The 16,011-nt window shown below is 39.0% G+C and overlaps 1 protein-coding gene across 1 annotated transcript in view; it reads right to left on the bottom strand.

Moving 5' to 3' along the window:
• The window catches only part of GPC3 (glypican 3), a 439,590-nt gene that overhangs the window by 400,027 nt on the left and 23,552 nt on the right, over positions 1–16,011 (bottom strand). The window contains exon 2 of the mRNA XM_063432042.1: positions 3,226–3,387. Coding sequence (XP_063288112.1) covers positions 3,226–3,387 — 162 coding nt within the window. The remainder of the gene's footprint in view (positions 1–3,225; positions 3,388–16,011) is intronic.

Raw genomic sequence — 16,011 nt, 5'->3', positions numbered from 1 at the left:
ATGGAATATTAAGCAATTGCGACCCATTTTTTTATTTTGTTTTTTGTACTTTTGTTGTATGTCTTCCTTTGCCGTCTACTACTACTTCACTCTCATATACTGTTTACTTTGAATATTTTATATGCATTAACATGTCTTGATAGGAAAGGGGAACAGCCACTCCTTTGTAAATTAGACTATTGAACGGAACACTGAAAATCACCTACAACCCATTGCAGAGCTGGTCTAACCACGTTTTAAGAGTATTCAAAACAGTAGCCCGTCTATTGAACTTTATTTTTGTTTCGTTTTTGTGTTTTGCTCTGTTTTTGAAACTTTATATAAAATGTAGCCAATTATGTCACTACCCAGTTCAGTCCAGGCACAAGCAGGGCACACAAGGCTAATGATGAGGAAAAACACAAACATTGTTTCATAGTATCTGTATGCTTTCTTTTTGCCAATTGCCAGGTGCAAAGGACAGAGTTTACAACAATGGCTGACAGGAAGCTCAGATGGAAGCACCCAATTGCAAGACAGGATAAAAAGTGAGGATTTCTAAATGTAATTTTATTTTCCACACATGTCCTTTCCTCAACACAAATCATATAAAGGATAAGTAAGTACAGGTTCAAACAGTCTGAGAAGTAACAGCTCTCCATTAACATATATCACTTACACCCCTCTGCTCATGACCAAGAGCTTAGAGCTACTACTAAAAAAAACTATTCAACAAATCCACTCACCCCATAACCACGAAACGCTTCCAACTTCTTATTATAGATGTATTGCTTTGTATGTTCTAACTTTACAATGGGAGACTAAAAACGAAATTGCCTACACAGTAAAACGCTAATTACACTACACGGAAAGTCCTAAGTAAGGATAAACACAATAATCCAAATTTATAAAGATTTAATAGCTACTGTTTTAAAGTTGTTAATCGAGAAGTATTGGATAGTAAAGTGGTTTATTGTAAGCCGTAATATCTCATTAGGCAAACCATATATCCGTGACCATAATGATCAAAGAAAGTTGAGATAGTGAGATGTTAAGCATTGAAAACTCACTTCTTCAAGAAAGCATATCAATTAAACTGTAAGCAGGTTTTTATCCCCCACCCGCCATGACTCCTCTCCTGCAACTGTCAAAAATGACCTACTAAGCCCTTATTGAATACTTTTCTAACAACCTACGTTGTACCCCTACTTTTACCCTTTGTGTCACTATACCCCACTCCCGCTAGAATGTAAACTCATTGAGCAGGGCCCTCAACCCCTCTGATCCTGTACGTCCAGTTGTCTGGTTACAATGACATGTCTGTTAGTCCACCCATTGTACAGCGCTACGGAATCTGATGGCGCTATATAAATAATAAAATACAAATAATAATAATAATAATAATGCCTAGAAAACCTACAAACTAACACTAATGTAAAGCCCACCTTAGCTCCACCTCACTCCTATTCCTTCCTACAAAATTACCCCTGCTTAGGAACGCTTTCTCTCAATCATATTAGAGGTGGGTGGGAAGTAGGGAGGAGAGGCATTGTTTGGCCCAGGGGTAAAGTATGAGTGAATTGCCTTTTTTTTTTTTCATAAACCACACAGAATCACACAGTCAATGTGGAGTGTCTTACTCACATGAAGATGTATTAGTTTGACAGATAAAGGCTGCTGGAGTTGCAAAGTGTGACTTCATATATACCAGCAGCCTCCATTAGCATAGTTTTTTTTTTACACTTAATAAAGCCCTATGTGGTGAAAAATATTGTGGATTTTTTTAAAGCATTTTAATTCAAGTGATTTTGGTTACTTTTATACTGTGATTGTGCCATTTTCCTTTTTTTATTCCTTTTTTTTTATTTTTGCCTGAAATCCTCCAGAGAGGATCTCACAAAAGAATCCTAGGTGGGGATTATATCACTCATGCCTTTGTTCATTGAGCAGTGTGTCAGCTCAATTAAATGTGAGTACATTTATTTTTATTTATTACTCCTGGTTTAGTGTACACAGTGAGCACTATTGTAATTTGTTATGGTCCCAATACCGCTGTGAAAACTGGGCAGCTGACTACACGTATCCTACAAGTGGGGATTATACCACTATACGACCATCATACTAAGACTTGCACTTTAAAAGCACCACAAAATATTGAAACATATTGCACTATTGGCTTACTTCTTTGTTTTATTTTGTATATCTATGCGGTTCCCAGGAAACTTTGGATCCAGTATCCAATAGAAAAGGACGAAAATACTACTCTATGGGATTTGGCTGCTACCTCTGCAAGTTTACACACTGACGTTGGACTTTAATATTTTCTACTTGTTCTTTGTTTATTTATTTCAGTGTTTTAATATTCTAAACACATTTGTTCATTATTGGCGCAACCTTTTTCCTGTTTTGTTGCATTATTCCATTAGCATTACCTGTATGACATGATGGAACATTGACAGAGATCAGTACATGTCTATGAGATTCAGTCTTTTGCCCTGGACTCAATTGCCACCAGTGACAGCTGGATTGTGTTATGAATGCCACGAGCATTTAACCCTGCATTCACCAGCAAACACCACCAGGGACATCTACTAGTCATCTTAGTCTGCCATCATGGTCATACTAGGTATAGCAATCTAGTGGGGAAATGTGGGCCGCTCTGGGCTTGGGGAGCACTGAGACACAGGCCACCAGCCCTTGCACAAGCCCACACAGTGCCAGGTTTGCAAATCTCTGCACAACTCCAGCCCACTCCTCAGTACTCAGGATTGGGGCAAAACATATTTCAATGCACCTTTTAACTTTCAGAAGAATGGTTTGAGACTGCAGCCCACATCGTCCTCACCAGCCCTCCCATGTGAATGGACTAGGAGACAGCTGCCCTAAGCCACCCTTCTAATGGAAGTAGGTGGTGCTTGGGGTGGGAGTGACTGTGAGAAAGCAGGAAATTCACCTGTAGGAGGATTCTTCTGCTTCTCTCTTGACAAACAATATTTGCATAGAGGTCTATGCAGACCTCCTAGATCTCTATTCTGAGAATTGATTAACAGGAGGTGACTGGGACATTATTTCAAACTAAAATATCTAGAAATGCATAAATTTCCTAATAATTCTGCTAGTACAATGTATAGGTGAAATTCAAATGTATGCCCTCAAAAAAGGTTGTGCATAACGCGACAGGTACATTTCAAAATGCATGAATTCTTTCTTTGTTGCATTGTACATGGAATATGGAACACAGCCTACCTTGGAATATTGCAGCATTCTGTATGATCAAGGATTTGAGTTTGGCACTGGCAGACTGGAGAAGTTGTTCCATGTTTAGACGTGATGCAACTTGATATCTATCTTCCATCTTCTTAGAGCAACAGGTAGATGTTTTCGTGACACAGACTTGTAGATCAGCCCCTGGAGAGTAGAGAAATACAGCACTAGTTTATAATAGCAGCCATGACCGTTACAAGCACTAGACCCTGTGTGGCAGGGCATTTGTTTATGGCCATTAACTGATAGTTCTCTTGCAGCCGCTTAGTAGATAACTCCCTAATTCCCACAGTATTAGGGAGCTATCTACTAAAAGGCTGAAAGACCTAAATGGGTCTTTCAGACAAATTTACTAATACTACATAAAAATTACTTAGTGTTAGTCAATTCTGCCCCTACTCGCTATACCGAGAGTAGGGGCATGTCTATTAAACAGTGAGCAGCCTTTGGCCTTTCCACCAGTGCTGTGTTAATAGAGCAGTATCCTCTGCTCTACACTTGTGAGTATATTTTATTTCAATTTATTTTATTTATCTTTTTCAAACTGAGAGCACTATTGCTGTTTTTTATATATTGTGGAGTACGACGTAACCAAGGCCGGACTGACGGACATACCTCTTCAGTATATCCCTTAGCGGGGATCATACCGCTAAACGCCCTCCATCCTAGAGCTGGCTTAAGCTCCTCCAAATGTGAGTGTACTATCTTCCTTTTATTCATTTTATCCTTGGATTTACAATACTTCACTATTGGCAGTTTGTCGTGTTTTTATTCTTGTCTTCACATATATGGATTATTTACAACCCAGACGGATCAACTCCTGAGGACTGTACACATACTCTATCCAGCTATATTAGTGAGACGTTTCATTTATTTTTACCCTATTGAACATTTTATTACTTGGATGGACTTTCTTTTATCTTTTTTTTCTGTTGTTTTAAGTGAGACTTTTTTTTATCAGTTATATAGGCCTACTTGTTGTTGTCTATTCATTTAGACCATTTGGTCTGGTTTTTACTGTCATAGACGTAGTTTAGTTTTTAGCGCAGCCCTTACCCACTTTTACCATTTAAAGTTTGTTTTATAAAGGGTCTTGAGGGATTCCTTTTTTTAGGGTTGCTTCTTATATTCCTGTTATCCAGTGCAGACTCTTCCCCCCTGTTTTTAGTTAGCTACTCTGGCCTTAAATTTGCACTTCTCTTAGAATTCTAATTTTAGTAAATAGCCCTGTTAGTTTTTTTTCACAGTTCCCCCCCCCCCCCATTTGATTCTTACCAAATACAATTAGAAAAAAAAAATCAAATGTGCTCTGACTCTGACTGATACCAGATGGAAATTGAAGTCATGGGGCCATTCTCATTTGACCAGCATGTGAACCGATTCTCTTATTTTTTTCTACTTTATTATATATTCCGTTTAGAACCCAACGATTGAAATTTCGTACATGCAATTTAATAGTTCTACTTCTCTTCTGTGTTATGTATCTCTGAAATAAAGATTTTCAGGGAAAGAAAGACTGAATTGCCCATGTCTCAGATTATGTTCTGAGCTCTACTGTTACACGCAGAAGTGAATTCTACTTCGTTTCAGTGATTACAAAGATATAAAACTTTCATCTGACACTTAACAACTCAGTAGTAAATAGAAATCATTTTAGAGATTAGGGATAAACTCCACTGGGGCCTAAATGAACAGAAATCTAAGAGCAATATTCTAGTACAAAAGATGACATCACCTGCAATGTAAATACTTTTAGATACATCTCATGTTGAGAACTTGTACTTAATTGGCTTTCCTGTATCAGACACACTGCTTGCCTCTGATAACTATTCAACTACAAATTAACAGTAAAAAAAAACAAAAAAACTAAACAGTAGGGCACACTACTGCCTGCAGGACAAAGATTGCTAAAACAGTATGATCACAAAACGAATTGGATAAGCATCATAAACAAAAATGTGCCTCAATTTTATCGCCATAGTAACATTAGACGTTCACTAATTATTTTACGCGTTTAAAGGGGCACAAAGACAACCGTTAAACACACAGCTGTAGAAAATGAGATGCTTTAATTGGATTTTGTTAAATAATGAAGGAAAATTGATCATGTATCATATTTTAATTAAATGGAACTCTATATAAAGGTATGCTTCTTTATTAAAGAAGTATGAAGTCTTGGGTTATTGCACATTAGAAAGATTAAATGTAATTATGTGTTGTAATATATTTTTAACAAGATGACCTTGTATAAATTATGAAAGATATCACACACAATGCTGCAAAGGCAAAGCTTGGCATACAATGTAAATCCCCTCCTATCCCATAATTCCGAGTTAGCAGCGAATGGACTGTACAACTAGGTGCAGTAAACACATCAATAGTTCTAAAAGGAGCGTTGTCAGCAAAATTTCAATTCTCGTTTTTAAAAAATGTATTACATTTAATGAAACATAAAGATTATTTCTAAATTATGTTTGTCAGATTTTGCTGCTCACCCTGACATGTCTGCTGCTCCAGGTTCACACGGAGCAATCACAGCAGCAGGCAAGTTAGATTGAGCAGCAATTGGCCAGTAACAGTAGAGTCTGACCAAAAATGGTTACTCAGACATATAAAATAAAAAAAATTATAGTGTAAAGAAACATAACATACATCTATAGCAAATAAGTATAGTTCATATGTGGAGAAAAATAAAAATGTAAAACTGTTACACCATGAAGCTGAAATAAAACCAGTGTGAATTCATGTGGAAAAGCAATAAAAATTATCAAAAATAAATTGAGAAAATTGAGAGAAAATAAATATGAACTGTAATCACATCCTCCTTAAATATATTGTGTTCGAACAAAAGCTTCTTAAAGATACATGATACAGAATAGATGTAAAAGACAACATTTAAAGGGACACTATAGTCACCAGAAGAACTACAGCGTAAAGGAACACTCTAGGGTCAGGAACACAAACGTGTATTCCTGACACTATAGTGCTAAAAATACCATCTAGCCACCCCTTTCCTCCCTTGCCCTCCTAAAAACTAGTAAAAATCTTGCCTTTATTTTAGTCTGCTGCTGCTGGCTCTGCCCTTGATCTGCCTGCTTTATCAAAGTTTATCACATTGCTTTCCCATGGGAAAGCATTGAATTGGCTGAGACTGTCAAGGAGGTAGATCAGGGGCAGAGCCAGCACAAGTAAAACACAGCCCTGGCCAATCAGCATCTCCTTATAAGGATGAATCTAATCAATGCATCTCTATGAGGAAAGTTCAGTGTTTCCATGCAGAGGGTGGAGACACTTAATGACAGTGCTATTCACTGTGTGGTACTACCTCAGGAAGGACATCTAGGAGCCACATGAGGTGTGCCCTGTGGAGGTATCCCTAGGCTGTAATGCAAACACTGCATTTTCTCTGAAAATACAGTGTTTATAGCAAAAAGTCTACATGCAATTATTAAGCTTACCAGAACAAATGCAATAAGCTGTAGTTGTTCTGGTGACTATAGTGTCCCTTTATGGTAATTGTTCTGGGGAGTATAATTATTCCCTGTAGGTATTTTCATGTAAACACTGGCTTATCGGAGAAAAGGCAGTACTTACATTGTCCCCAATGGACACGCTCTGCATGGAGATGCTGAACTTTTCTCATAGCGATGTATTGATTCAATGCACCTCTATGAGGAAGTGCTGATTGGCCAAGCCGGTGTTTGGTCCTTGCCGGTTTCAGCCAATCCAATGCTCGAAATCATTTAATTCTGATGTCATCAAGAAGGCAGATTGGGGGCTGGGCCACCGCCGGCAAACCTGTGCTGCACTGGAAATAAAGTAAGTTTTCCTACCTTTTAATGGGTCTGGGGGGGACATGCCATGTGAATGGTGGTTTTAACACTATAGGGTCAGGAATACATGTTTGTGTTCCTGACTCTATAGTGTTCCTTTAAGTTCCCTGAATTATATAATACAAAGTTACAAAATATGTAGCCATTCTTGGACTTCTGTATCCATTGCTAAATAACGATCACAATATAGTAGATACATTTGGAATTTCCTTATAAAAACAAAGACACATATACAAAGCAGGGACCCAACAGCAGTCCATACGACACTGCAATTAAAAAAAAAAAAAAGGGAAACAGAGGTTTAACAATATGATTTGGCACATAGGGGCGAGTCCCACAAACTTCTTCCTCAAAAAAAAACGAGGTTTCTATGATACCCAAATCCCATCTACCCAGTTCTGACCCAAACACTCAGCGACAGACTGTATGTGACAAACATAATATAGTCCTGTCTCATACTTCTGGCTAGCTATGATGTCCTTGGCAGAATTAAAGCTAGCCTCCAGAAAGCGAAAGTAGAAACTAATGTACACGATTGTCTGCTCCATGGTTCTAGCCATCCATTGCTTTCCTATAGAGAAGCATTGGATTGGCTGCGAAAATCGATTTTGATGATCTCGGGCAGGGAGGAGAGATAGCAATGCGGAAACCAGAGCAGCATTGGCTGAAAGGTGAGTAAATAGGCTTTTTATATTGTAAACGGGGGGGTTCCGGTCACCTAAGCAGTTAGAAGGACACTATAGCGTTCGGAATACATGTTTTCTAACAACGCTTTATAATAATATACGTGAGTGAATCCAGTACAAAACCAAGATGGAACCAAAATTTCCAATCAATTAGGTCAGGTTTTGTGCAAAGAATTCACACTCCACATGGAACTCTTCCAGAATGAAGGCCATTCTCTGCTTCTAGATGTTTATCAGGAGAGGTATAGACACTGGAATGGAATCAGAAAACAGAAACAGAAATGTCTACATCTGCAACAAAAAACACTTACAACATAATTACTTCTAGAAAGAAAGAATCAACGAGACAACTTCCAAACCTTCAACAAAACAGAAGAATGAACTAGAAAACTTTTAACAATTAGCTAGAAATTACAGGAAGAAATAAAATAGCATACGTTACGCATTGATTATGTGACTTTCATTCGTAATTCACAGTTTGAGGCTTCGTTTTACACCTGTGACTTTTTGCAAGAAAAAGTCACAATGGTAAAACCCATTTAAACATCGCCACATTGCAGAAGCTCAAATAAGAAAGGATATTTGAGTTGGGATTTAAATAGCTGAGCATTCTTATTAAATCTTGGGGAAAAAAAGCAACTATTTAATCTGCTACTGGGACTACACTTTTTACATTGTTTTTTAAAATATATCATATTTAATGATTCCACAGAGAAAAACAGTGAATAGTTCTGTATAACCTGCGAGATTAAACATTTAATTAGGTAAAATTGAACAATTTGGAGTCTCTCTGAAAAATAAGAGCTAGGAAACATTAGAGTGTATAATTGGATATGGATGAAAAAGAGGATTTTTTTTCCTGAAGCTGCGTGGCGTTGCAGACTACACTTTGCTCTCTATTAACAGGAGTTCATGTTAAATTGGATTGGAGGTCATTTCACCGAATAATGGCAGAAGGTGAAACTTTAAAAGCTAAATTTCTATTGTACAGGACCCCAAAATATCTGTGTTTTATATCTAGCATCAGCAGGCACTGTGGTCATAACAATTGTTACATGGAAATGGAAATCTTTAAAAAAAAAAAAACACATTAAGATGAAGATATTTAGTCTTTCTGGACACTAAATAGTGCCTTATGAGTACTAAAAGCAATAAATGTTAAAGATGAATGAAATACGTGTAATAATCCATTTTTATTTTTTGTAAATCATTTTTTATTGAGATGATAGCATATTACAAATGAAAAACGGTACCAGCATATATCAGCATATTTAACAAGAGTGATGCACATTACATGATGTCACATATCATTCTGTTTGATAGAGACATCTAATTTTTAAAATAATATGAAGTTAGTCGATTAACAACAGATAACCAAACATATTATAAAACCACTGGATGGGCTCATAAGATAAGCAGCCCCAACCCATGCTTCTTCAACCTATGCCATTCTGTGGGAAGGCAAGTATACAATGTTGCACCAGTGCTAGTGCCTAATAAGCTCCCCAAGATAATTAAGCCAAGAAATGCAGATTGTTAAACAGACCCTTGGTTCCAGGAGCAGCCCGCACTCTCTGTTCACCGCTAAGGCAGGTCCTGACTCTGAAATCATGTTTTCCCGACTGTCCCACCTCTAGCCCAACCACCCAGTGGTGCTGTATGTGTGATCTTGTTCAAGTGTGTTGACATTCAGCTGAGGATCTCTAAATGGCTCTGGAACAAGGAGACTAATCACCATCACTATCTCATCAGCAGGGACTTGTTGTAGTTTTTTCAAATGGGGTCCCCATTTGCTCTTGCTCTGTGAGACAACATAATACAAAGCAAAAAACAGGGCGCAAGAGAATACTAAGAACGGGCAGCAGCTGAAATAGCCTGCCCTTTGGTGGGTCCCCACTCAGATCCAGGGCCGGATTAAGAGCCCAGTGGGCCTGGTGCTGATAATTATGATGGGCCTAATTACAAAATCTTATTGACCAAAAACACTAAAAACAGTCCTACCTCCTAAGCATCATGTATCTGATGGAGATGGTGCTGGAGGGAAACTCATAGGATGCAACTATGAGAAAACACATACCCTTTGCTAATCTCACGCTTTCATCTTTCAAGTCAACCCATATCCCCTAACGCAGTGTCCAGTAAAGCAGGAAGTCTGTGGATGCGGTAAAAGGATGGGCCACTGACACAAATCACATAACCAGAACGGCCGAAAGGGTGAACATACACAAAAAGGGTGCATGTCTGTGTCCCCATGTGTCCCAGTGTCCCCATGTCACTAGGACACTAGGGGACATTGAGAGACATGGAGACACTGGGAGACATGGGGGCACATATACTAGGGAAAACTGGGAGACCTGGAGACACTGAGACTCTTGGGGACACTGGGAGACATGGGGACACTGGGTGACAGACACGAGAGGACACTGGGAGACATGGGGCACTGAGACACTGTGATATAGGGGACACTAGAGACTTAATAAAGACCTAGGTACAGGTCAAAATGTTGTGGTGTCCAATAAACCTGGCTAAATCTATCACAGTGAGTGGCTGAGATTTTTTTATTTTATACTAGGGGACACTGAGAAACTACGGGCACAGAGACACGGGACACTGAGAGACATGGGGCACTGAGAGACTCTTATACATAGGGGACATTGGAGAATTGATAAAGACCTGGGTACAGGTCGAAACGTTGCAGTGTCCAATAAAACTGCCTAAATCTATCACTGTGAGTGCCTTAGATTTTTTCTTTTATACTAGGGGACACTGAGACACTAGGAGACATGGGGACACTGGGAGACATTGGGAGACGAGGGGACTTTAGGAGACTAGGAAACACTGAGATACTAGGGACACTGGCATACTACAGACACTGAGAGACACCAGGGACACATGGGGATACTAAGATACTATGGACACTGGCTGGGAGACATGGGGACACTGGGAGTGCCCCATGTTTCCTAGGTCTCAAAGTCACCCAGTGTCCCCATGTCTCCCTGTGTCCCCCAGTGTCTCCATGTCTCTCAGTGTACCCTAGTGTCTCAGTGTCCCCATGTTGCCCAGTGTCCCCTAGTGTTTGTATCCCCATGTCTCACAGTGTCCCTTAGAGTCTGTGTCCCCATGTCTCCCAGTGTCCCGATGGCACTAAGACCCTAGTGTCTTAGTGACATCGGGACACTGGGAGACATGGGGACACAGACTCTAAGGGACACTTAGAGACATGGGGCCACTGGGAGACATGGGGCCACTGAGACACTAGGGACAGTGGCTGGGAGACATGGAGACACAGACTAGGGGCCACTGGGAGACATGGGGCCACTGTGTCCCTAGTGTCTCAGGGTCCCCATGTTCCCCAGTGTCCCAATGTCTCAGCGTCCCCATGTCTCGGAGCTGCTGTCTGGACTCTCAGTGAGCAGAACGAGGCAGGGAGGGAGATGCCGTAACTTCTTATCACTGCCTCTCTCCACACAAACAGACCCCTACTGGCCGGCGTTGGTATTGCAGAACAATCTCTGTTTATACTGAGACAGACATTTGTATTGCCGGTATTACTGCAATACCGGCACTGGCTAGGCAGTCTCAAATACCTGAGAAATACTTCTGAGAAATACATGGCAACCCTAAGAAATACATGAGAAATACCTGGCAACCCTAAGAGTAGTGTGTAAAAAAAATAAAAAAAAAATATATATATATATTTTTTTTTTAAATCAATGGGCCTATTCCATGGGCCTGGGCCTGGAGCTGCAGCTCCATCAGCCCCTATGTTAATCCGGCCCTGCTCAGATCTCAGCCTGGTTTTAGCTCATCTTGTGCCATTACAGAGAGAACATCTCTGAAACATATTAGACTGGTCGCACCCATACGGGCAGTCCAGATCCGAAATGTCAGCAAGTTCCCTCTGCACGAGAGACACAGCAACCCCAGACGATCATTACAACCTTGTTAGGCATCATCAGTGAGGCATAGCTGATATCTCCCTAGGCACCGTGAGCAAGGGCTCCACGTCTGGATTACCCTTTAAACTTTTGGAGAGCAAAAAACAGGGCGCAAGAGAATACTGAGAATGGGCAGCAGCTGAAATAGCCTGCCCTTTGGTGGGTCCCCGCTCAGATCTCAAGCTACAAAGCTAAAAAAATGTCTAGCCATTTTTGCACTTCTGTAACTTACGCTAAATATTACAGTAGAGAAATTTGGAAACTCCTTATAAAAATGAAGATACATATATAAAGTAGGGAACCAACAGCACCCCATATGACACTGCATTTTGAAAAGAAGGGAAGCAAAGGTGTAACAAGGTTATTGGGTGCCTACAGGCAAGTCCTCTAATCCTTTTCCTCACAAAAAAATTAGGTATCCATGATACCCAAATCCCATCTACCCAGTTCATACTCAGAGACAGACAGAGTTGTTGCCTTTGCTCTTGCTCTGTGAGATAACGTCTCCCAGATGCTTCCAACTTTGTGGATCTTTTCTATTCCAGCATGAATATGCCCCTGTGCACAAAGCAAGGTCCATACATGGGTGGATGAGTTTGGTGTGGAAGAACTTGTCTGTCCCGCACAGAGCCCTGACCTCAACCCCATCAAACACCTTTGGGATAAACTGGAACACAGATTGTGTTTGATTTTCAATTACTTGATATAACATAAATCTTTTAGGGTAGATCTGCTATATTGGGTTTTAGTATTTTCTCGACTCAGGTCAGTGATGTTTTATGTAATTTTAATTTTTCTGAAGTTTGTAGAATGGTTTTACATATAAACTTTCTGGTTAATATTTTGATCCCTCAGGGAAATTGGAGAATTACACATAAGCAAATATACTAATTTTAAAAGACTAATTTAAGAACTGGGTTATACTGATGGAGTGAGAAGTCATGGCCAAGTATTTGCATAACATGAGAATGGACCAATGAGAATAAGGAGGGAGGAACAACCGAAACGCTTTCTAAGTGGAGACAAAGGCAATGAGTGTTGTCAGATGAAGCCCAGGTATTGGGGTGAAACGTGTCACTGGAGGTGGGTATGGTCTCAGATTGATTGTCCAAACAAACGCAGGAAAGTGAGGAACCTGCAAAAGGGATCTCTTTGGAATATTTTCACATTTGTGAGTCTTTACAGTAACAAACTCGCATGGCCTACAAGTAAGAGGAAATTGATACATCCATTATTAGACAAATAAATATACAGTATCACGTAATTGTGGATCCCTCATTTTCTTATCTTTTTTATATTGCCGTATTGGATGTGGTGTTAAACCCTCTCTTTCTGGAGCTACTGTACCTATACCCAGCTTCGGGTAGAAGAGGCTCTGGTACATGTGAGTTTATCCATTAGGATATTTGATGGGGGAGTGTAGTTATCGTACATGCACTATGTAGATATTGTTTTGCAGTTTATTTTCACATTGTCACTTTAAAGGTTCTAATATTGCACATTGTGAAAACAATTCTTTATGCAAATAAGGTGTTTACACGTTGTTTAATATGGCATTGTGTTTCTTTTTTGTGGTGATTATTTGATGATTTGTATGGGCAATTTGGTGTTTGCAACTGTAAAATTGAAGTGTGCCCTTTTTGTTTCTATTTTCTTTAAAGTAAAATTGAACAGCACATTTTATATTTTATTTTATTTAATACTTTATTTTAGTATATTAGGAGTTATTAAATGAGTTGCTTATTCCAGTCTACTAAATGAAGCAATAGTTGTATATATAAGTTTCCTGTAGAAAGCTGTATGATTTAATAATTACTCTCTAAGTGGGGCTGGAAGTTATTATGAGATGCTGTCCGCCAGATTTTATCTGGTCTTATGCTGATATACCAGATCAACGTGAAGGGGTGCAGCATCATTTTAAAAAATTAAACTAAAGGAAGGTGTTATTAAAATATAAAGGAATGTGCTGCTGTACATTAATTTTGTCCAGCAACCTCAGTTAAAAGCTCCACCATTATAAATCTAAGGCCTTTAATGTAAAATAAGAAGACCTATTTCTTTGATGTCCTAATTATCCCTTAACACCACCGGCCCTTTAAGTGACAATGTTCCACAAAACACATTCTATTTGACCTAGTGTTGCTTTTCACGAGGGCTATTGCCTGAAATATTTAAGTGCTGATGTGAGGCACTGAAAGAATAAGCTTGAACTGAGAACAAGGTGACTACATGTTACCCATTAAACGATGTTAACATCATTGAATATTTATGCAATATCCAGAAAGTGGACCAATTAAAGTGGCTATTTTTAAATCATTTGTATTGTGTTTTAATTGAAGGCGGATTAGATCGGCAATAAGATAAGATTATATCAAGAAAAGGTGCATTATAACACTATTGTTTAAATGTCAGGTTACGTCCACACACTTTCCAAATGGAGAAAAATTTTTTAAATACGTTTCCATGAATGAATGGACAAAACTAAGTAGGCTATTATATAGGAACAAGAAAAGAAAAGGGTTTTATTTATTGGTAAATAAAAAGAATTGAGTTGAGCAGTGCCTAGGGACCCTCAGCACTGAATAAAGGTAAGTAAAACCTGTAGGGGTGACAACATGTACACACCAAGGGACAGTTTTGTATTCCTAACACTGTAATGTTCCTTTAAGCTCTTTGTGATGGCTTGCCTACAGGACACGTCGACCCAAGCTATGCACTGGAAGTCATATCAATTTGTTGGCCTCTCCGTGATCATTTTAGCAATAATTGGTACAATAATATTGCAAAGAGCTTATGGCACAGACTGTCTTCTTTTACAAATGGAATACCATTAAGTGCTAATATGCATCTGGGAGATGCTATTTTGCTTCAGATAACAAGGACCGAGTAAATCAATCTGTCTAAAGTCTGAAAATATGAACCTATAACTTCTCAGCATCCCGCAAAGGCCAACATGGGGAGTACTGATATACGCGAGAAGCGATGAAAATACAAATCTAATGTTTTTACAGTAGCTGGACACATCAAGATTGTGTGATTCCCCTATAAAATACACCATGTAAATGAAAAAAAACAGTAAGAGAACATACGAAAACAAACAAAAAGAAGACTTTTATATATTTCTTGTACATATTTCATACATTTGTATATATGTATTTTTTTTCAGTGAGATAGAATTTGTTTGCCAACATTTTTTAACGTAATCCATTCCCCTTTCCACCCACCTACTGTCTCTCCCTACCTCCCTACAGAAAATCCTGTCTGCTCTTCACCACGCTGATTTCCCCAGCAATTAAAGGAAACATTTTGCGATCACTTCCCACCCTCCTTCCACCCACACTCACCCTCGCTCCACCTTTCTTTCCTACAGCTGTCTCTAAGTTTAACTAATTAATAACATCACAAGCAACAATGTATTTCCATATTTCGTCTGATCTCTGACCATTACTTCAAATAACCCCTGCAACCTTATATGCTAACTCCCAATTATTACCTTTAGATTGTAAGCTCACGAGTTATCTTGCTAAGTACTTTGGATAAAACTACTATATTTGCTAGATTGTAAGCTCACGGGCAGGGTGTTCATCATTTGTCTGAATTCCCTCTATTGTACGCTTTAGAATATGTTGGTGCTATACAAATACCAAATAATAATAATAAAGTGCCCATACTCCACATGTTGAGTGACATTGATGGGAGTAGGAGTTCAAAGACCGATTGTCTGTTCCCAATTTATTTTAAAAAGTAAGTTGAGCAAATACAACCATCAACATGATGAAGATAGGGCATGTCATTATTAACACCTGGTTCATACAGTTACAAAAACACGGGCTGGAGGATCTCTCGTGGAAAAAAAGCACTTCTTTTGCATAATGATGTATGATTTTTGTCAAAACTCAGGAGAGATCTGCAAAAAGTAATTACCGCACATACTCATCACAGATGTGCCATTTGCCAGGAATGAGCATGTCGTTATCTAACTCATTACGGTAATATTAATGTTTTGGTGAATATAGAGGTGCCAGAAATAGAACTAATTCCCTCTGACATTAATTTGACAAAACATACCTCCCAACTGTCATTAGTTCTATTCAAGGAAAACCAGAAGAAATAATACTTGGATCCAAAAGACGGTTACTTGGGAACAGTGCCTATGATAGCGCAATATGCAAGGGTGTGAGAACTACATATACCGTATCCTTGTCTTCTTTCAGAGCAATGCAACCGCTGTATCAGACAGTGGCGGCCAATGAAGTTTAAGGATTATGGGGTACTGCTGTCCCTGACAGGTTTGAATATACCCACTTAAAG

This window comes from Pelobates fuscus, chromosome 9, assembly GCF_036172605.1.
Source record: "Pelobates fuscus isolate aPelFus1 chromosome 9, aPelFus1.pri, whole genome shotgun sequence".
NCBI classification, from domain to species: Eukaryota; Metazoa; Chordata; class Amphibia; order Anura; family Pelobatidae; genus Pelobates; species Pelobates fuscus.
Note: the sequence above shows the minus strand (reverse complement) of the source record. Positions and strands in the feature narration are given on the sequence as shown.